The sequence below is a fragment of the Crocodylus siamensis genome, chromosome 6 (genome assembly GCF_052110815.1).
Source record: "Crocodylus siamensis isolate JL-2025a chromosome 6, ASM5211081v1, whole genome shotgun sequence".
Lineage (NCBI taxonomy): Eukaryota > Metazoa > Chordata > Crocodylia > Crocodylidae > Crocodylus > Crocodylus siamensis.
The window spans coordinates 65,377,724-65,399,151 of record NC_143400.1 but is presented as its reverse complement, the minus strand read 5'-3'; the positions used below and the strand labels follow the sequence as shown (position 1 = coordinate 65,399,151).

At 41.2% G+C, this 21,428-nt stretch overlaps 1 protein-coding gene across 2 annotated transcripts in view; it reads left to right on the top strand.

The window, feature by feature from the left end:
* Positions 1-21,428, top strand: part of ATR (ATR checkpoint kinase) — a 78,700-nt gene that overhangs the window by 20,199 nt on the left and 37,073 nt on the right. For both annotated transcript variants that reach the window (XM_090051519.1, XM_090051518.1), the window contains 12 exons: positions 171-341; positions 1,367-1,561; positions 2,981-3,166; positions 3,795-3,887; positions 7,140-7,270; positions 7,457-7,600; positions 9,495-9,588; positions 10,312-10,437; positions 12,662-12,868; positions 16,346-16,459; positions 17,970-18,085; positions 18,941-19,061. In XM_090051519.1, coding sequence (XP_089907645.1) covers positions 171-341; positions 1,367-1,561; positions 2,981-3,166; positions 3,795-3,887; positions 7,140-7,270; positions 7,457-7,600; positions 9,495-9,588; positions 10,312-10,437; positions 12,662-12,868; positions 16,346-16,459; positions 17,970-18,085; positions 18,941-19,061 — 1,698 coding nt within the window. The remainder of the gene's footprint in view (positions 1-170; positions 342-1,366; positions 1,562-2,980; positions 3,167-3,794; positions 3,888-7,139; positions 7,271-7,456; positions 7,601-9,494; positions 9,589-10,311; positions 10,438-12,661; positions 12,869-16,345; positions 16,460-17,969; positions 18,086-18,940; positions 19,062-21,428) is intronic.

The following is a 21,428-nucleotide window of genomic DNA, read 5'->3' as shown; positions in this document are numbered from 1 at the left end:
AGACAAAGGGGGTCTCCTGACTTGATATTAGAATGGTATAAGACAAAAGAGACCCTTTAGAAGGACGGGAAGTCAATGACTTCTTGTTAAGGGCATGGTGGTAGATCTCTGTTTGATGTTACTTCTAGAGGTGGGAAGCTAATATAGAAATATATTACTTATTGCTTTAGTTTCTAGTGGAATCCTTGCACTCCAGCCAAGTGATAGCAATTTCTGATACTCCATGCCAAAGTAGTGAGCTGCAAAAGCAAGAGGCTATTCATCACAGAGAAGTTGCCTTGAACACGCTATCTGAAATTGCCAATGTATTTGATTTTCCGGACCTCAATCGCTTTTTGTCTGTGAGTTGATAGTTCCTTTTACTTCTGATGCTTGTGTACTTGTGGGGTTGTATATACTTTAGTCAGCTGTTTTCTACTGATTCTTAGACCTCTGGATTTTTTGTTTTTCAGCCTCTTCCTCTTCTAATTGGGTAACTGTAATTGGGATCACTTAGAATTGCTTCTGATGACAGCTAAAGGGAGGATGGAAATTTTTTAGTCAGGGTGCTGAGGAAGGTTAGCAACAGTGGCAGTTCGGCATATGAAGGGAGGTATGCCATTCATGGATCTGAGTGGAGTACACATTTGCTCAGAACACTTACTAGCTATAGATATTAAATGGAATAAGTATTGAATCAAAATCCTTCTGCTTTGAAGTGATTTTTTTTTTCTGCTGTCATAACTTAGATAAGATGTCCTGGATAGATTAAGATAAAAGTAGTTTCATATGCACCACTTAATTGTCTATAAATGTCATCTTGTGTGTTGGAAGTGAGCAACAGTTCTGGGGCATAGCAAGATGAAAAGTGTCCCAGGTGTATCTTTTGTGAAGAGATTAACTAGACAGAACTCTTCAGTATATCACCATCTAGATAGATTCATTTCTTCTAGAATTTCTTATTTTAAAGCACCACTAGACAGGGGTGGCCAACTTATAGCACCCATGCCACAACTAGCATGAGCAACCTTTGTGGCACACAGCGGATCAGGAAGGGGGGCCAAGCAGCATAGTAGCTAAAAAGGTAAGGAGCAGAAGATCATACAGGGCAGGGAGAAGAAGGGAGAGGATCAAGGTGACATGCAGGGAAGGTGCGGGGCTAACATCTGCCAAAAAGTTGGCTCGCACTACAGTAGGAAATGATTTTTCCAGTTTTTTTTTCATGACTTGAGAATTTCCTCCTCTTCAGTATTTTTGTGGACTCACCATTGATTAGTCCATCTTAATTCAGAGTAATAAGCATGAAGTTATACTTTTATACAGGCAAAAAGGGGGAAAAAGGGAAATATCTTTTTTTCTAGTAAGTGTTGTTCTTTTAATTTGCCAGCGGACCCTGCAAGTTCTACTTCCTGACCTTGCAGCCAAAGCAAGTCCTGCAGCTTCTGAGCTTATTCGAACCATAGCAAGACAGCTGAATGTAAACCGCAGAGAAATTTTAATCAACAACTTTAAGTACATCTTCTCTCATTTGGTCTGTTCTTGTACGAAGGATGAGCTGGAGAGAGCACTTCACTACCTCAGGGTAATGTTCATTTGCCAACCTTACTCTTGCAGATAAAGAGCTTTCCCTATGCTGTGGCAGGGAGAAATAGTTTCAATAGATGAATCCTAGCAGGTGCCTCTGACCTGAGCTGTGTCATCCTGGCCCGTGTTCTGAAAAGTTTACTTACCCCTTTTTTAAAAAGTATTTTTTTAAAAGTTTTTTGGCCACATACTTGTTTACCTGCTGTCTATACCCCCTACACCCAGTGCATCTCTAGTCCTGTTGATGCTGACATCAGTGGGCAGCAATGCCATTAGTCACTGCACATTGACCAGTTGAAGTTTCACTGCCACCATTTTTAAAATTTAGGCACAGAGCCATTAGAAAAGTGCCACATACCTTGGGTGTTGCAGTCAAAAGTGGGATTCAAATCCAGTGCAGTTCAGGATTGACACCACACCTCATTTGATTAATGACAGGAAGGCTTTAATAACTATACCACAAACAAGCTATAAAACTAAATGACAGAAAAACTCCTTCCTTCCATTATTCATTAAATGAGTTATCAAAAAAGTCCTAGTATATGTTACCTGTAAAAGTGTCTCTCACTAATGCAGGCAGGAAGCAGCGTCAGTCTTTGCAGCAGTCATTGGGAGTGGATCCTTCAGAGGGACTGATCAGCTGGGTGCAGGTTACAATGTTGTAGTGATTTCTCTGTCTCCTGAAGTACACACTTTGCCAACAACTCTGTTTTGTTCATACACCATTTAATTGCGTAACTTCAAAGCATTCCTCCTTGATAGTTGGTTGATTAAAGTCTCTGAATAAAGCAGGTAGGGAGGGACCATCATATTACAATTGCTAACTGTTTGGATCCTGTTTTGATCATCCAGTTGTGAAACTTGTTTTTGTAAGCTTTTGATCTGTCCGGAGCTTATACTTCAGTCAGATGGGATGGGTCTTGATTGACTGAATGGGATACCGTAGGGCAGTGATTTACAGGACCTTGTTTTGGGTAGATTTTTTTAACAGTGGGGCAGAACCCAAAATATTATGAACCAGAGGTGGTCTATGGAGACATTTACAAAACCCCAAACAGGCATTGAATGCCTGTTCTAAGAAGTATGCCTTGATCAAGGGACGATGTGTTAACAAGGAGGATACAGTCATGTAGGGATATGCAGTTATTTTTATGAATGGTTTAGCATAATAAAACGTTGGATATTTCTGCAACTAGCACAAGAGATTAAATCAGTTGGGATTGCTTCATTTTGCATGGTCCCAGTCACAGTCTTGCATTCTTGTGCAAGATGCACTGTTATTTTAATTTGGTCATTTAATTTTCATGTGTAGGGCCAGCCAGGCTTTCACAGTTATCACCAGGTTGAAACCCACTGTTCTGGAACATAAGTATTGTAAAATGAAAATAATTTTACCCCCATTTGTATTGGTTTATAGAATGAAACAGAGATAGAACTGGGCAGTCTGCTGAGACAGGACTACCAGGGATTGCATAATGAACTATTACTACGTATGGGAGAGCACTATCAGCAAGTGTTCAATGGTTTGTCAATATTGGCTTCGTTTGCATCTCATGATGATCCATATCAAGGACCCAGAGACATAACATCACCTGAATTAATGGTAAGGAAAAACACGTATCCAGGTTTTTTCATGGAATGAACTTCCTTCTCAGTCTCAAGGTTAAGTTGGGAAATGCAGAGTATGCTGAGGTACAGGTTGTAGCCATGTTAGTCTTAGGACATAGGCAGACAAGGTTTTTTGGGTGAATCTCATATCTTTTATTAGACCAACTAAATAGTTGGAGAACAATTTTTAAGCAAGCTTTCGGGTCCAAAAACCCTTCATCAGGTTAAGGAAGTTACAGCAGTTGATGTCTGCTCTTCCTGGATGAAATGACTGACCACACTTCAAAAATTCCTTTAGATTATAGTATTCTTCAGGCACTATAATAGAACTTCTATAATATAGTGAGAAAACATGAATATAATTTAAGAAATCAAGCTGCCAAAGAAACATCCATTTAACAGAATGACTTGTCTGTTATGATATTTTCCCAATATCTTTCCCAAAGTATATATACTGTTAAGGTGTGTTTCCAATGAGGCATCTTTCCGTGACGTACACTCAGGCAAAATGTAAAACTCAAAATATTGTTATTACATGATTAAACTAGGGGCTGTTAATGAACTGCTATTTCTAAATATTTTAGAGTGACTCAGTGGTGAGATGATATTTTTAACCTTTTCAGGCTGATTATCTACAGCCTAAATTGCTGGGCATACTGGCCTTCTTTAACATGCAGTTGCTGAGCTCCAGTGTTGGCATTGAAGATAAGAAAATGGTAAGTGAACATCAGTTGGATTTAAAGAAAAAGGGGACTAGCAATGGTTGCTTTCAGGCTACACAATAGATTACTTGGACTGCTTGCAGAAATTAAAATTGGTGTCTTGATTTGAACATTCAAGTTCATGGCAAAGTTTAAAGAATCCAGTGTTGAGAGAATGCCTTTTAGCCATAAGAAGTGAGTCAAGTTTTTTTGTTTTGTTTTTTTCCAAGGAGCCCTTTCTGGCAGATACCATATTTATCTTATTTACTTGAATATAAGAACCTTAAGTATAAGGTAGCCTCCCAGTAATTAGATTCTATATGTAGAAAATTTATAAGTCTGTTATAATTTTCCAGGTATAAAATCTAATTATTGGAGGTTTGCCTTTAATTTGTCCCCTTCCCACTGCTAGAGCAGGGAAAATGAATCTCAGGGGCCAGGTTGCTTTCTGCCCCTTCCCCTCCTCATTATCGTCAGACTTTGCTCTTCCTAAGCACAGGGAAATAAGGGGCAGATTTGAAAACATTTACCTTAAATTAAACATGCAGGTACTCATAGATTTAGTTCATCCAGATTTGACACATTTTACCTTTCTTGAAACGGCTGTAAATATTAGTACAGTTACTCCATAAACACTTTTAAGCAGCACTTTTGTGCTTGCTTTATATATAGTAAAACTTCATGATATTTGTCCAAAGCTAAAAGTCTCATGATTTACCATATAGTTCATTTGGCAGGGCCCCAATGGAGTTGACAGCATTTCAAGCCTTGGTGACCCCACAACTTAGCACTGCTTAGTATGTGTGTAAACTCCAGATATCCCCCATGAAGGATCCAAGTGTTAATTAGACAGCTGCATGACTGGAACTACGTGTTCTTGTCATGAGTCCCCCAGATTTTTTTATGCAGATAAGGCACAGGGCAGTCTAGTCCACCTCCACCTCATGGAGGGCTCGGCCCAGACACTAATCAAACGTGACAGGCTGAGTGAGGAGGCAACAGAGGGATTTTGGTTGAACTGTTTGTGCTCTGTTTGATGATGTTTGCCAGGCATTTAAGGCTGGTGAAGAAACAGGAATCATTGTAAATGGGAAAGAAAGGCACAGCTCAGCTGTGGGAGTGAAGAGGAAGTAAAAATGTATTCAGTGTAGTGGTTCACCATGACTTGAAAAAGAGTTGGTGCTGAAGGAAAGTGTGTGCAATTCTGAATAAGAATTTGTCTTTTTCAGATGGACTGTGCTAACCTATTTTTGTGGTAGGTTTCCATCAGCATCTCAGCCTTTTGGCTAAGATCAAGAATTTTTGGCACTGAAGGGAGGGTGTCAGGGCTGCCTCTGGCTCTCCTGGTTCTGGCCTGGTATTGCAGTACCTCTACGCCTGGTGCCAGTTTCCTGTGGAGGGAACATCTGCTCATTTTTTGTTGTTTTTTTTAAAGCGGCCAAAATGTTCCCATTCATATGTTTTCTTAATCTGGGTCATGTGTTTTATAGTTATCAATCAACTTCATACCTGGTCTCCAATCCTAAACACATGTATCTTTTGGCAGCAGTTTCATGATTTGACTGTCTGTTTAATGAGGTTTCCTTGTATGCAAATGTAAGAGACAAGGAGCTTTTCCCAGCATGCTGAAAGAACATGATCTCCAAGTGCTTTCTACTTTCATAATGTAGATTTCAAATTGAGGTGGTCTTTTCTTCATAATGCCATGGCTCTGTCTGTTCTTAGTTTTCCTTTTAGTTTAGGTGGGCATTGCTTCCACCTGAGCTTTAGTGGCTGCCAAGGGCAGGAAACATAAAGTAGAGGTGGAGAGGGCTGGGAGTACAGATTAGGGAGCAGAAAGCAGAGCATCAGGTTGGGCGGAAGAAGGGAATCAGAGTGGCAATATCTATTTGTAGCCTATATGCCAATTGAAGTGGATCAGCTGAGCTGGGATGTGTCACAGTATAGTGGATCCACTTCATTGGCAAAACACAAGTTGCCTGTTCTACCCATTGATTTTTGTAGGACAGCGGGCAGCATGTTTCCCAGACGTGCTCTGGAGACCACACTAGCCTGAGTTTGCACACTCTAGTGCTGTCCCAGAGCTGTTGGTCTGAAGCTGGAACACACTACAGTGTTGATCGGCTCCTGAAGAATCCCAAATGGGCTGGTGCTCCAGGGCTTTAAGGGACCAATCCTGTGCGCCCTGGGAATGAGAATTCCCAGGGTGCGGGGGAACCAGCAGTGCCATCCCAGGGTGGCTGGAGAGTACAGGCAGCTCCAAGCTGACCACACTTTCGTATCAAAAACCAAACGGACTTCTATTGCAATGGGGCGATACAAATTAGTACTACCTATGTCACAGCCACAGAGTTATGGACCTCTGCTTGCTTGGCCTTTGTGCCACCATAAACATTTTTATGGCGGCACAAAGACAACATTTGTTTCCATCCCTGGGGAGGGTTTAGAGCTAATTTCTGGCAAGCCTGCTAAAAAGGTTGGTCGCAGCAGAACACTTCTAAATATCTTTCTTCAATGAATTTCTAGAAACTTAACAAGCAGTACTCAGTGGAAAGAGATGAGGGTTTTTTTAAACTTCAGCCGGTGTACTCATTTCCTGTCCTAAAAGCAGTAGGACAAAGTAACCTTTATATGTAATATTGTCTTTGAAGTCATATGTTTCTAGAAAGATGACAACAGTAAAGCTTCTCTTCAGCGATAAGAGTTTCTAGTATGGTAAGTGTTAACATCAGGGTGACGATGACTTTCTTTTAAGCAAGAAACAGGAGAATACGGCTGCAGATTTTTGAAGATTTAAAGGTAAAACCATTACAGGAGCTTGAGGCAAGCAAGGCAGCAATGGGTGTTAGTTATTGATAATTAGCTGAGTAACTTGAATAACTGGATTTCAAATCCAGGTACAATTTCTCTGTATAATGGCTTCCCCTCCTTCACTGTTATTTCAGTAAAATGCTATAATATGAATGTGTCACTGAAGTCTTTTACAGGTCAAAGAGCCTTTTTCTGCAGTGGCTTTGCTACTGCTACTGCAGCTGAGCAAAACTATTGCATACAAATACTGTTAGCCAAAGAAAATGTTTTAATTGTTTTAAAGAAAATGAGAATTTTTTTAAGTTTCTACTACAAGTTTTAAATAAATATTTTTAATAAGTAAAGCCACTTACAGGAGAAAACAATAGATAAATATTAACTTCTTTTGAATTTATTTATTTTGCTTTTTTACCAAATGCCTACTTCATTTAAGGGAGTCTTTCTTTTTTTCTTCAGGCTTTAAACAGTCTGATGTCTTTAATGAAGCTTATGGGTCCCAAACATATCAGTGCAGTGAGAGTGAAGATGATGACTACACTGAGAACAGGCTTACGATACAAGGATGACTTTCCAGAGTTATGCTGCAGGTGAATTGACATTGTGACTTATTTGCAAAATCTGCTTCTGAGCTTGATATTTATTCTAATATATACCTATAAGTCACAATACTGAAATAATGTCAAATATTAAATGTGCATACTTGTCATTGGACACTTAATATCGATATAAAGAAGAGAATATTTATGTGCTTGTTGTTTTTCCTTCTCATTTAGAGCGTGGGACTGTTTTGTTCGATGCCTGGACCATGCTTACCTTGGTTCCCTGCTCAGCCATGTGATAGTAGCTTTGCTGCCACTTATACATATTCAGCCGAAGGAAACTGCAGCTGTATTTTATTTTCTCATAGTTGAAAACAGGTATTTTGGCTGAACATATTTGGCAAATGGGTTGATGGTATGGGCTTTATCTCAAGGATGATAGTGGTAACTACATTAAAGTTGCCTAATAATGGTGAAAAAATGTTTTGTAGCGGAGAGTTCTTTTATAAAAGTTCCAATACCTGCATACTTTGCAGAAGGACTTTGAAGTTAGGCAAACAGTATTCCTGGGGTCAGGAAGAGGTGTTGGATTTTGTTTGTATTATGAAAGTGTATTAAAAATTAGGCTACACATTGTGGAAGATTCCTTTTACTTCCAATGAACTTTCAAACTGCTTTTGAGGAATCACAATTGCCAAATTTTATTTCTTGCTTATTCTGCCTTTCAGCTGTTTAGGTGAGCTGGTAGTTAATACAGGTAGCATGCTACAGTTTCACTGTTTTATATGTCCTTTAATAATTTGTCTACAAAAGGCTCTTGTCTAGAGAACCTGAGTGGGGCACTTGAGGTTTGTGCTCAATATAGCTGTAGCCCTTTCTCAAGCCACCTGCAATGCCTAATCTGTGGGTTCAAGCACATAAATGAATGAGACTTTTTTTTCAGCAGGGGTTTTGGGTTTGCTTCAGAGGCCATATAGACATGGTCTCAGATGTAGCTTTCCAGCTTCTGATGGCCACATGTTATACCTGTATGCGGCTCCTGGGTTGCACATCGTGCAGGCTATACAGGCAGCCCCTGCTTAACGCAGTTTCATTTAGCGCTATTTTGCTATAGCGCTCATTTAAAATTCATACCTCATTTCACTTAGTGCTGAGCCAGCTTCACTGTAGCACACAGAGAAGCAGCAGCAGCAAGAAGCGATGAGTGGCAGCGAGTGGGCATGAGCTCAGGTCCCGCACTGGTGCCACAGGGCCAGGGCCAGCAGGGACCTAGGGCAGGCCAGCAGGAGCAGGGGCCCTGGGGTGGCACATGGTGACAGAGCAGCTGGCAGGTGGGGGGGTGGGAAGAAGCAGCGGCAGCAAGAACCATGAGTGCGGGGCCCCTGTCAGTACCAGCAGGGGTGAAAGGCGGAGCAGCAGGAGCACGGGGTCCAGGCTGGCACATGGTGCCGAAGCAGCTGGCAGGCAGGGGATGGGGAGAAGCAGTGGCAGGGAGAAGCATTAGTGCAGGGCCCCATGGTGCCAGAGCCAGCAGGAGCACAGTGCATGGGCTGGCATATGGGGCTGGAGCGACCAGCAGGCAGGTGGAGGGGTGGGGAGAGGCAGCAGCGATGATGAGAAACTACGGCAAGAAGAAGTAACCGATTATTTCTATATACATTAAACCCTATTGGGAAATGGGTTTCGTTTAGCGTGGTTCTGCTTAATGCTCGGTTTTCCTGGAACCAATTAAGAGTGTTAAGCAGGGGTTGCCTGCACACTGCAGGGCAGGATCCCCCACCCTGTTGTGTGGCCTGAAGTGGCATATGGCCCTCTGCTGATGGCACAGGCTCCCTCCACAGTGTGGCCTCTGGTTCTGTGCAGCCCTCCCCCCCACCCCTCTTTCTGCACAGATGGTACACAGACCCCCTGACCCCTCTCACACCATGTGGCAGCGAGAAAAGTGTCTACCGGGACCTACAGGCTGCCAATTGGATAGCGCTGATCTTAGACACCAAGTCAAGCTTGAACTGGGAAGGTGGGGGGTAGGGAGGAGAGAACCACTGTCATTTCAGTCTAGTAGCAAAAGAAGTAATTTGTTGTAAAAAAAAAAAACTGTCTTCTAATTTAAATGCAAACTTATTGTAAGCATATTGAATGTGTTTTGCACTGTTTCTTTAGCTTTCATTCTTCTATTGATACTATGTTCTGTTACTGTTTTATGATGGTCTTGTAAAAATTTCTTTCAATTATTTCTTTTTGTAATATTTATTTAAAAAAATTAAATTATTAGAGATGCAGTACAAGATTTTCTACATGAAATTTATTTTCTGCCTGACCATCCTGAACTGAAAGAAATTCAGAAAGTCCTTCAGGAGTATAGAAAGGTACAGTTTTAATGCCTTTATGCAGCAAAAGAATTTACGTGTGGTCTAAGAATATAGTATTGGGTATTAGGTTGATAATATAATTGTAGAGATTTTCAAAACAATATAGGAGACGTAGACAACATTAGTTTTAATTTAACAGGAAGTTTTCTTCTGAATAGCCTAGCTTTCCTTGGAAATGTAAACAAACATTTCTCTTTGAGAAGAATTTATGTTTACAACATACCAGATCAAGAGGGTAAAAATGTAAGTACATCTACATTTAAAGTACATCTCTGTACTTTTTTAGCTAAAGTGGAACATTGGGCATTGAATAGATCAAAAATGAAAGCAGAATAAACTAGTGGATTATAGTAGCTGTGCCACTGATTCACTGTGAAATGTTGCAGAAACTCATGTTAAGATTCTTGCCCATCTTTAGAATGGAAATTATACTGTTCTCTCCCCTCAGAGAGAGAGAGGGAAACTTGTTAAAGTGCGTTACAAAAGGCTTATTTTTTCATCTGGGCTTTGAGAGGGATTAGAAACTGTAATGGCTTGGTAGTACTTTTTTTAAAGAATTTCAGCTTGCTGTGGGAAATGAGCTGATAAATTAAATAGTACTTTTAAATAAATGGCAAAATGGACAGTATACTTGTTATTGTTCTGAACTGAACAAAAATAAGACTAAAACTGTTTTTCGTGACACAGTAATTGTGCCATATGCTATATATTTTGCTTCAGGAGTCCTCCAAAAGCACAGACCTACAAACAATGCTGCAGCTATCAATGAGAGCTATTCAGCATGGGAATGTAGATGTTCGTATTCATGCCCTTACCAGTTTGAAGGAAACCTTATACAGAAATCAGGTATTTAAAGCTGCTACAATAAATGAAGTTACTGATAAATGCAGTTAAACATAAACCAGGGTAGTGTCTGGGTCAACAGTATTGTATTATTTTATGCTGGGAGATTTCAGTTTTCTTATAAGTGTGATAGGTTGAAGTGACTTCTCAATCTCTCTTCAGTATATCGGTAAAGATTTCTCTTGTTTTCAGAATGGGTAAGATAGTAAGCTCTTAAATTATTCCCCTTTTTAATTTTTAAGAGAGCTTTCAAATTTTTCTTGAATTTAGCATTTTTGCTGTGAATCAGCAGTCTCTTTTCTTTGTTTAACCCTCTATTAAGGAGAACTTCGCATTATATGAGATAAGTCAATCTAGAATTGTAAGGAGGTTGTCCTTGGGTAGAACTAATCATCTCTCTCTTATTCTTATTATTTATTAAAGTATTTGCTCATTTAACAACCTTTTATTAAATAAACCTGTCATCAACCAACATGAATTTCAGATTGAACCTTTAGAAAAAGGTTTCATAAAACCAAATATGAAGTTGTCTGCAACTTGCTTTATAGTGCAAATTTCTTAAATAGGACCAAATACAGTAGTAAATGATTTTCTCTGGATGAAGAAGTGGGGAGCTCCATTGAAGTAATGGGCAAAAATAAAGGATATTGAGAGACTTGGGCCCTAAAAGGAATGAAAAGAGAAAGAATGGCAAGGCCACAGAAGGTGACAAGAAAAGTAAAGTCCAGGGGTTGTGTTGGAAACCTGAGAGGAGGATAACTGTACAATGGGCAAATCAAGAAAGCAGAAACAAGTGGAGAAGACCAGCCAATAGACTGAGATACATAAAGAGAGAATCAGCTATAGTAGTATTTTTAGTTTTTCCATTTCTAGACTCCTAAGAGTCACAGTATAAAACTATTCAGGCATGTTATCCTAATAATAGATTAGGATAATGCTTTGACATTTTATTCTTCAGTTAGATTCTGTAACTTTCATGAAAATCACTGTTTTCTTAAATACTTTTTGGTTTGGTGTGCAGAAGATGTATAAATTTCATTCATCAAGGCAATTTTCTACAGCATTTTAATATTTTCATGCAATGGTAGTTTCTTTTAGAAATACTTTTTCTATTACCACATCTCCGTTTTAAGTGTTGTATGATATCTCTGTCCTCTGATTTGATGTACTGAAAATTATCCTTTTTCATACAATCTGTTCCTTTAGCAGAAATTTATTCAAGTATTTTTCATTCTTGCTGAACAGAATTTAGGATGACCCTCCTTATTTTAATGGAGGCTCTGGACGTGCTTAATTTTTTACCGCTAGTTTTACAGTCAGTTATGAAGGTTACTTCATTGTTGCTCTTATGTCAGCATTTTTAAACTGATTAATATAAGGAAATTATAAGTGATACTTATGTCTGGCATGCAAATGAATCATTTTATCTTTTCAACATTGGCTTGATTAAGTGAAAGAGTGATTTTAAGAGATCCGTTTCTTTTTTAATCTCAAAGGCATGTTTTCTAACTCTTTCACATTGTACACAAGTGTGTTTATAGACTGATTCACAGATAAGAAAGTATGCATTTCCACATGAATAGTTCCTAATTCCAGTCATTTTTCCCATGCTCAGCTATTCAACATCAGATGGCTATCTATTGATGGGCATAGATAAGAAGTCTTAAGTTGTTTTTTGCTGTGCTGATGCATCAGTAAGATGCTGTCAAATTAGCTTTGTCTTGCAGTGGGCTATTGGATTGTTTTTCTAATTATCAGCAGTGGTATGGATAAGAAGTATTTTAACAAAAATAAAAGTAGTGTGAAACGATACCTGCTTTATTTAATGAATCAGGACCAAGTTTAAAAGAAAGGCATTGAGTATTTGCACTGTAATCTGGCCCCCTGCAAATCGATTTTTTGTTTTTATAGAAAGGAGGTTGTTTTCAGTTCTTATGGATAAGAAAAGATGATCACTGCTCTAAAGAGATTATGTACTGAAAATACATCTTTTATCCCTTATTCTTTTGTGAATTTCTATTTTTATTCTTATCTGAGTGAGCAGTGCAGGAAGACTATCTGATCATTAAGCTAGAAGACCGGATCACAAATAAAACAGGACAGGCAGTGAATGATAACAAACGGAGTTTATGGAAGAATGGACTACAGTAATAAAGTTCTTAACATCAACTTTGCTACATCTGTATTTATGATTATTTGTCTTCCTATTTCTTTCAATTTTTTTTAGGAAAAGTTGACTAAATATGTAACAGACAGTGAAACTGTGGAGCCAATCATCTCCCAGTTGGTAACTGTGCTTTTAATTGGCTGTCAAGATGCAAACCCTCAAGCCCGACTGCTTTGTGGAGAATGTTTAGGTGAGCTGGGTGCTGTGGATCCAGGTAGACTGGACTTTTCAACAAGTGAAACGCAAGGAAAGAACTTTACATTTGTGGTAAGAAGAATTACATCAAAGTTTCTGTAGTACCATGCTGTGAACTTCCAGATCTGCAGTCAGAAAAATATTAAACTGAGTATATCAGACTGAGTAGTAAAATGTTGTGGAAAGGCCTAAACTTGAAAACATTTGATTTTGTAAGAAGGTAATTATTAAAGGTAAGGGCCTTTCTTCAATAGTAATCCTTAAAGATTCCACATAATGCTCTGATAAAAATATTTAAAGTAGAGAGTACCTGTGAGAGACTAATGTATAATTAAATGAAAAATAAAACTTCAGATACTTTCAGAATAGTAAAATAATGTAGGAATATAATTTATCTCAATAATACTTTAGACCTTCAGTAGGTCATGTTTCATAGTAATGCTGACTCTGAATGTAGTTATGCATTATCATCAGGGATTTAGGTTTTCCCTGATAAAAAAAATTGCAAATTCTCTGATTAAAACAACAACAATCCATGATTAAAATGAAAGACCATTATATATCTAGGTGTCAGCTGAACAAAATGTTTTCTTGAGATATTTACAATTTTAAAGCAATTTGGAATCCTACCAGTGCCTCAATCTCTATAATAAAATAAATTCTAAATAGCTGTAAATTTTGGTATTTGATTTGGGGTTTTTTTATCAGAGAAAATCATAGCTTCCTCTGCCCCATTAGCTCATAGAATACAGGTCCAGGTTCCTCATTCCTAAGTCACTGCCCCCAGCCCGGCTGCTCCTCACCCCCCCTCCTCCCGCCCAGCTGGTGCCCCTCACTCCTGCGTTCCACAACTCCCTGGTCCTGCTGGTGTCCCTTACCTCGCCCCCTGGGTCCTGCTGGTACCCCTGAATCCCCCCCCAGCAGCCCTCTGTGGCCTGCTGGTGCCACTCACTTTCCCCCTGCCCCCACAACTCCCTGGTCCTGCTGTTTCCTCATGCCCCCCCAGCCCTGCTGGAGGGGGCCTCTAGCTGCCAGGGCTATGAGGCCAGGGACCTGGATCTACATCCCCCTCCCCACTGCAGCAGTGCCTGAGCCCTGGCTCTCCCCTGCGGGAGGTGGCAACTGCTGCAGCAGAGCAGAGCACGCAGACTGGCTCCCAGCACCCTGTTGCGAGCTCCCTGCCTGCTGCAGGCTTAGGCTCCCCACCCTGCTGCCCTCCCTTGGGGTCTTCACAGCCCAGCAGGTGCAACCTGGCGCGACAGGGCAGAATGGGGCTGTACAGGGAAGCTGCTTGCTACTGCAAACTCCACGCTGCCCTGGCAGGACATCCTCTGCCCACATGGCAGTAGCGGAGGCAGTGGTACAGGGTTATGACCCTTGAGCCCAGAGCAGCAATGAGCTTCCCCGTGTGGCCCTGCTCTGCCCTGCCATGCCAGGTTGCACCTGTTGAGCTGCAGAGGCCCCTGAGGAGGGCAGCAGGACAGGGAGCCCGAGCTTGCAGTGGACAGCCTCTGCCCCATGTAAAGATCTAGGGGTCATGGGTTGCTACACCTGCCTCCCTGAGAGTGTGTGCAGCGGTGTGGAGCCAGCCCTACCTCCCCACCCCCAAGACAGTTCACCTGCAGACCCACCCCACTCCCTGCCAGAGCCCTGCAGCCTCACATACTGGCCCTGGGCCCCAAGCCCCACGCACCTGTCCAGCTCCCTCCCTCCCTATGGAGGCCTCAATATCCCCTCTTTCCCCCCAGACTTACCTGCAGGAGCTGCTCTCCAGGCTGCCTGGCAGCCACGTGCATTTACATGCACATGGTGCCCCCTGCCTGACTTCCCTCCTCCCGCTCCCCACAGCCCCTTGTAGGCTGGAACTTTGCCACCTTGCAGAGAGCTCTTTGCAAAAATATGAAATCCACATTAAAATGAAAAATCCACATTTTCCTCTGGTAAAGGGGGAAATCCATGCTTTTCTCTGTTTTTTCCATTGGAAACAGAAAACTGGAATCCCTGATTATCATGCAGTAACATAGCTAAACTGTTCCGCTTAACTTTAATTAGAATCATGTGGTTCAGCTCTAAGATTCCATTTTGTAAAAATTTCCTTAAGTAGGGTACTACTGGATAAAATGTTTGAACATCACTATTTGAACATTTTAACTGAAGTAAAATAATATGGATTGTTTGCGCACACGTGTGTGTGTGTGTGCGCATGCGGAGACTCCCTCTAAGCCAGGGGTGGGCAGTTTTTTGTGTTGGAGTGTCACTTAGGGAGGTTTGATGAGATTTGTTTCAGGCTGGGTCAGCAACTCCCACCTCTATCTCCACTGCAGCAGCTCACCAAAATGCCCCAAGTGATCAGATGGAGCAGGTGGTCAGGGTCTCCATGGAGACTGGCCCAGGAGCCCTACAAGCAGGGCATGCTTTGCTGGGCTGATGGGAAGGGGCACTGGGTGGTGAGCAGCCTGTCCTGCTCCCAGACACCACTACCCGCCCACCCACGGCCTCTTCTCATGTGCCTGGCTGAGCACGCCCTCCCTGTGGGGGCCCCAAGTTGGTCACTGTGGTGACCCTGACCACCTGCCAGTCCATCTGGCACTTCCGGTGGTTGGTGTAGGGCAGATGGCCTGGGGTGCCCAGGCATCAGGGCCAGGTCCAGCAGTGAGGGTGACACTGGCAGTGGTGGCCAGAAGGAGCCATTACTGGGAAGGTAAGTCCAGCCACTTCTGCCCCACTGTGCATCCAGGGGTGGTGGGACCAGCTACATGAGCCATGGCTTGGACTGCCCCTGTGCCTGGGCTGGGTGGGGCCAAGGGACCTGCTGCAGCCAGATAAAATCCCTTGGTAGGATGGATCCAGCTGTATTTTGCTAACTCTTGCTCTAGGCTTTAAAATACTTAAGGTTATGGATGCAGAAATTCAGCTCTGGCTACTGTGTGGATGCAAACAACTTAAACAACTGCTCTGCAGGCTGCTCAGAAAAATATTATCTTAAATACTGTTTGAGCCTTCTTTCTTTGTAAGCAATTTTTTCCATACTTGCTACGTTTTGGGAATGACCATCTAGTGACTAATCAATGCTCTCTCTTCTTGGGTCTTCTCTTCTGACTGGGATTTTCCAGTGGGAATTTACTCCTTTTGAATGCTAATATGAATTGGAGTATATAATACAGGTTTCTCTCACCAACCACAAGGGTTAGGTTACTGAAAGTTCCCGTGGTTGGCAAAACCGGCAGGGCTGGGGAAGCAGGGCCTGTAGGTGGGAGGTGAGGGGCACCAGCAAGGCTGGGCAGGTTGGGGGAGATGAGAGGTATGAGCAGGGTCATGGGAGCCATGGGGGGGTATTTTCCGACTGTACCTCCCCCATCTGAAGCATAGATACTCAAAACCATGGTTCGTAAAACTGTAGTTAGCGAGGAAAACCCGTAATAAAAATCCTAGCCTCCTTTCTCATTTAAAGGCATTGAAAACAAGATTAAAAATGTGAAAGAGTGAATATTTTAATTAAGCAGGTAATCTGCCTGTATTAACGATATTTATTCCTTGTTTATTTCTGAGACTGGAGTGGAAGATCCAAATTTTGCTTTTGGATTATTAATGGAACTAACCAGAGCATTCCTCGCTTATGCTGATAATGTCCGTGCTCAAGATTCTGCAGCATACGCCATTCAGGTAAGGGAATGTGTTAGTTGCATCATCTTTTTTTCATTACTGAATTATTTCTTTGTTACACTGAAGAGCAGAATCCGTATAATATAATTATTATAGCATTTATGTGTATGTGTCTATGCACACAGACACCTACATAAAATCGTCCTTTTAGAATATTTCAGATCCTTTAGAATATTTCACTTACTAAGGTACATAGAAGTAGATTGGGAAAAGGAGCTTGGGGTGTTGTAGGAATATGGACTGACTGGACACAGATCTTGGGTCTGGGAGCTAAGAAGGGAAATAGAGGGAGACATGCAGGCAAGATCTAGGCTAAGGGTAGAAATCAGTTTTGGAGCTTAGTCGGGGTGGGACTTGGACTGGGAAACAGGACGGTGGGAGAAGACATGGCTGATAAGGAGCCAGAATATGGAGGGAAAACTAGGAGTCGTTGGAAAAAATAATATTTCCGAATGAAAATCCTGTGTATGGTAGATTTGTTTTTGGTGTCAGATGTAATGTGTTCTTGAGATTTTTTTATGACTTTTGAAATTCAAGGTCAAGTTACGACTATTTAAAAACCACAAACTTGATCTCATAAACCTTTTAAGAGGAAAACATACCTTCTTCTTATTTTGTTACTTATAACAACATGATTCAAATGGAGAGTGATCTCTTAACTATCTTTTGCTTCAGAATTTAGTGGACAGAGAACTGAAGAGCCTGATAATTTCTAAACCATTTGTTCTAACATGAAGGTTTCTCATGTCCTTAACAAATCTGATCTTTGACCTCTGGTAAATACCAGTAGTACTTTGTTGCTGACTTTGTTAACCAAGTGTGCCTGGTATTACTTCCATGCTGTCGAGCTTGCCTCCAGAATGCATTTTTTTTAAAAATACAGAGCTAATTTAAAATATCTAGTTGTGAACCTGTTCTCACAATGCTAGCATTTGTTTATATTTTTAGACTGCTTGTTTTAGACTGCACAGAGGGTTTCTTTTATGGTCTGTTTGCAGTGTGCAATTTCAGAATGTGGGCTAGATAGAATTTTTCTTGATCTGTTTGCTCTCATGGGTCTATGTAGTAGTTAAAGTATTCCTGTTTTAAAACAAACAAACAAGCAAAAAAAACCCCCTTTCACTGGCAGGGAGCTGAAGTTGTTCAAATATACTGCTGCACCCTACTTAAGGATTTTGAAAAAGATAAGAAAATTCTTGAAGTATCTTTGTATCTACTGCAGTCCTGTTATGCTCATGATCTTTCATCCTATCAGTAGAGTAATACTTTCCATCAGTGTTAATTTTCAAGTCAGTGATACAGTCCCCTTCAGTGCTATTGTGTTCATAGAAATGAAAATCATACTAACACTGAAGTTAAGGACTTAATGTGGCACAGGACCCTGTGGAGGTCCTCTGCACTGGGGTTTTCAGTTTTAGTTTTCTTTGTCATTGGTTGTGACCATTATGAATAGGTGAATTAGTCTTTTACAATACTAGCTTTTTAACATGTAGCATGGGTTTTTTTTTAGGAATTGTTATCCATCTATGAGTGTAGAGAGACAAAAATTGATTGCTCAGGTTCCAGGCTTTGGAGGAGATTTCCTGAGAATGTTCAGGAAATATTGGAACCTCACCTAAACACACGGTAGGTGATAGTTTTTAAATATAATTTCTTTGAAAAAGAACTCTAAAATATTTTTTTTATCCGGATTAGCAATAATTAAGCTTATCTTTTGTGCATAATACTCTCAAATTGGGTATTACTGGGTAGATTGGAGTGCTACAGAAAAGAATCTAGGGTGTCATACTGGATTGCAAGTTGTACATGTGTCAGAAGTATATTATTGAAAAAAATGCCTAATAGCATATGGAGTGTATTAACAAGAGTGTCGTATTAAAGTAAAAGAAAGCAACTTTTCCACTCTGTTCAGCGCTGGTGAGGACTTGCCTATAATAACATATCCTGTTTTGGATACCACATTTTAAGAAAGGCATTGACAAATTGGGAAAAATCCAGCAAAGAGCCCCTATCTTTGTGTTTTTATACCTTTTATTTTTTCAGCCAGTCCCTATTAATTGGAAAATTTATGAAATTGTATGACTTTGCCAGACTAACTTAAACAGCAGAAGGGACATGCATACAAATTCTTGCAGTGTATATTCCATGGTATTTTATATGAAATGCAACAAGAAATAAAAATGACATCTGCTTCATATACATACAGACACTACACTATATATAAAATAGACTACACTGCATATATACATGCATAAATAAATATGCATAAATATACATACTGTACAAATATACATACTGTGTTTATATTATGTGTGTATTCTATGGTCTCTGTCTCTGTCTTTATGATAAAACCTTTAGAGAATTCCAGAAGTCCAAGTAGGACTGCAGGCAGAATACTACTTGATTAATTGCAGAAGGTGTCTTTTTCTTTTGTGTAAGGAAAAAATAACTGTTTACACTATTTGCATTTTAAAATTGCAGATACAAGAGCTATCAGAAAGCAGTAAACTGGTCTAAGATGAAGAAACCAATTTACTTAAGTAAATTAGGTAACAACTTTGCAGAATGGTCAGCAACTTGGGCAGGTTATCTTATAACAAAGGTAAGAACAATTAATGTTTTGTATATATCTTAAAAACAAACTGGGGAGCTGCATGCCACCGTATGTGAGGAATGTAGAGTTTCAGAGTTCATTATATTCTCCTTGTTTAAAGACATGAATGAAAAATCGAAAAGGAATAAAGCTCACTTTAGGGTGGAAACAGACATCGCCCTTGTGTCATTGAATTAAACTAAATTTGTGGCCATGAAGTAGATCCTATCAACTTGTGCTGCTACATAGTAGCAGACATCTGCTTGTTTTAAGAGGTGAGAGAGTGGGCAGGCTGGAGCTGCGTGTGCTCTCCTCAGCTTCCCTGGACAGGCACTCCCAAGCCTTAAGGGACATGATCCTGCCTGCCTTTGGAATTCTTGTGCAGAACTGGGTCTGTTGAGCCCTGGGAGTACCTGCCCAGCTTTCCCTCTCTTACACAGACATGTTCATTAGATACTCTGATGCTGTTCCAGAGCTGGAAACTGTACTGGAGCCATTTTGACAGCTGGGACCCCAGCACATCACCAGAGCCAGCTTTCCCTGCTTACGAAGGTGTGTCATACAGTCGTAGACATTTAGGGTTGGAAGGGACCTCAGGAGGTCATTTAGTCCAACCCCCTGCTTAAAGCAGGACCCATCCCCAACTAGATCATCCCAGCCAAGGCTTTGTCTAGCTTAGTTTTAAAAACCTTCAAGAATGGACAGTCCACAGCCTCTCTGGGTAACATGTTCCAGTGTTTTACTACTATATTAGTGAGAAAATTCATTCTAATATCTAACCTAAATTTCCCTTGCTGCAACTTGAGATCCTTGCTCCTTGTTCTAACACCTTGTCACCACTGAAAACAGTCTAGATTCTCATTATCTTTGTGAACCCCCCTTCAGGTAGCTGCAGGCTGCTATTAAATCCCCTCTAGACTAAGTAAGACCAGTTTCCTCAGCCTTGCCTCATAAGTCATGTGCCCCAACCCCCAAGTCGTTTTTCTTGCCCTCAGCTGGATTCTCTCCAGTTTGTCCACATCCTTTCTGTAGTTGGGGGCCAAAACTGAACACATTGCTCCAGATGTGACTTCACCAGTGCTGAACAGAGTGGAATAATTGCCTTCCTTAACCTGGTAGCAACACCTACCAATGCAGCCCAGTATTCTGTTAGTCTTCTTGGCAGCAAGGACCCACTGTTGACTCATATTAAGCTTACTGTCCACTGTAACCCTCGGTCATTTTCTGCAGAGCTGCTGCCCAGTCAGTCAGCCCCCAGCCTGTACTGGTGCATGGGGTTCTCTCCTAAGTCCAGAACTTTGCACTTGTCCTTATTGAACCTCATGAGATTTCTTTTGGTCCAATCCTCCAATTTGTGTAGATCACTCTGAATCCTAACTCCACCCTCCAGTGTATCTATTACTCCCCCTAGCTCGGTGTCATCTGCACACTCGCTGAGGGTGCATTCTATGCTGTCTATCAGGTTGTTGATGAAGATATTGAACAAAACTGGTCCTAGAACTGACTTCTGGGGCACTCAACTTGATACTGACTGCCAGCTAGACATTGAGTCATTGATTCTTCCATCTGAGCCCAGTGCTCTAGCCAGCTTTCTGTCCACTTTACAGTCCTCTCATCCAGCCCATACTTCCTTAGTTTGCCTGCAAGAGTGTTGTGGGAGACTGTATGAAAAGCCTTGCTAAAATCAAGTTATACCACATGCACTGGTCTCTCCGGATCCACAGAGCCAGTCATCTCATCAGAGAAAGCAGTCAGCTTGGTTGGGCATAACTTGCCCCGGTGAATCCATCCTGACTGTTCCTAATCACCTTCTTCTCCTCCATGTGCTTACAAATGGTTTCCTTGAGGATCTGCTCCATGATTTTTTCTGGGATATGAGGTGAGGCTGACCTCTCTGTTGTTCCCTGGATCCTCCTTTTTCCCTTTCTTAAATATGGGCACTATATTTGCCGTTTTCGAATCATCCAGGACCCCTCCCAATTGCCATGAGTTTTTAAAGATGATGGCCAGCGGCTCTGCAATCATATCAGCACCTTTGGGTGCATCCCATCTGGCCCCAGGGACTTGTATATGTCCAGCTTTTCTAAATAGTCCCTAACCTGTTCTTTTCCACTGTTGGCTGCTCACCTTCTCCCCAAACTGTTCTGCTATGTACAGTAGTCTGGGAGCTCACCTCACCTGTGAAGACTGAGGTGAAAAAGGCATTGAGTACTTCAGCCTTTTCTGCATCCTCTGTCACTAGGTTGCTTCCCCAATTCAGTTAAGGAAGCCACACTTTTCTTGATTTTCCTCCTGTTACTGACATACTTGTAGAAACCCATCTTGTTACCCTTCATGTCCCTTGCTAGCTGCAACTTCAGTTACACTTTGGCCTTC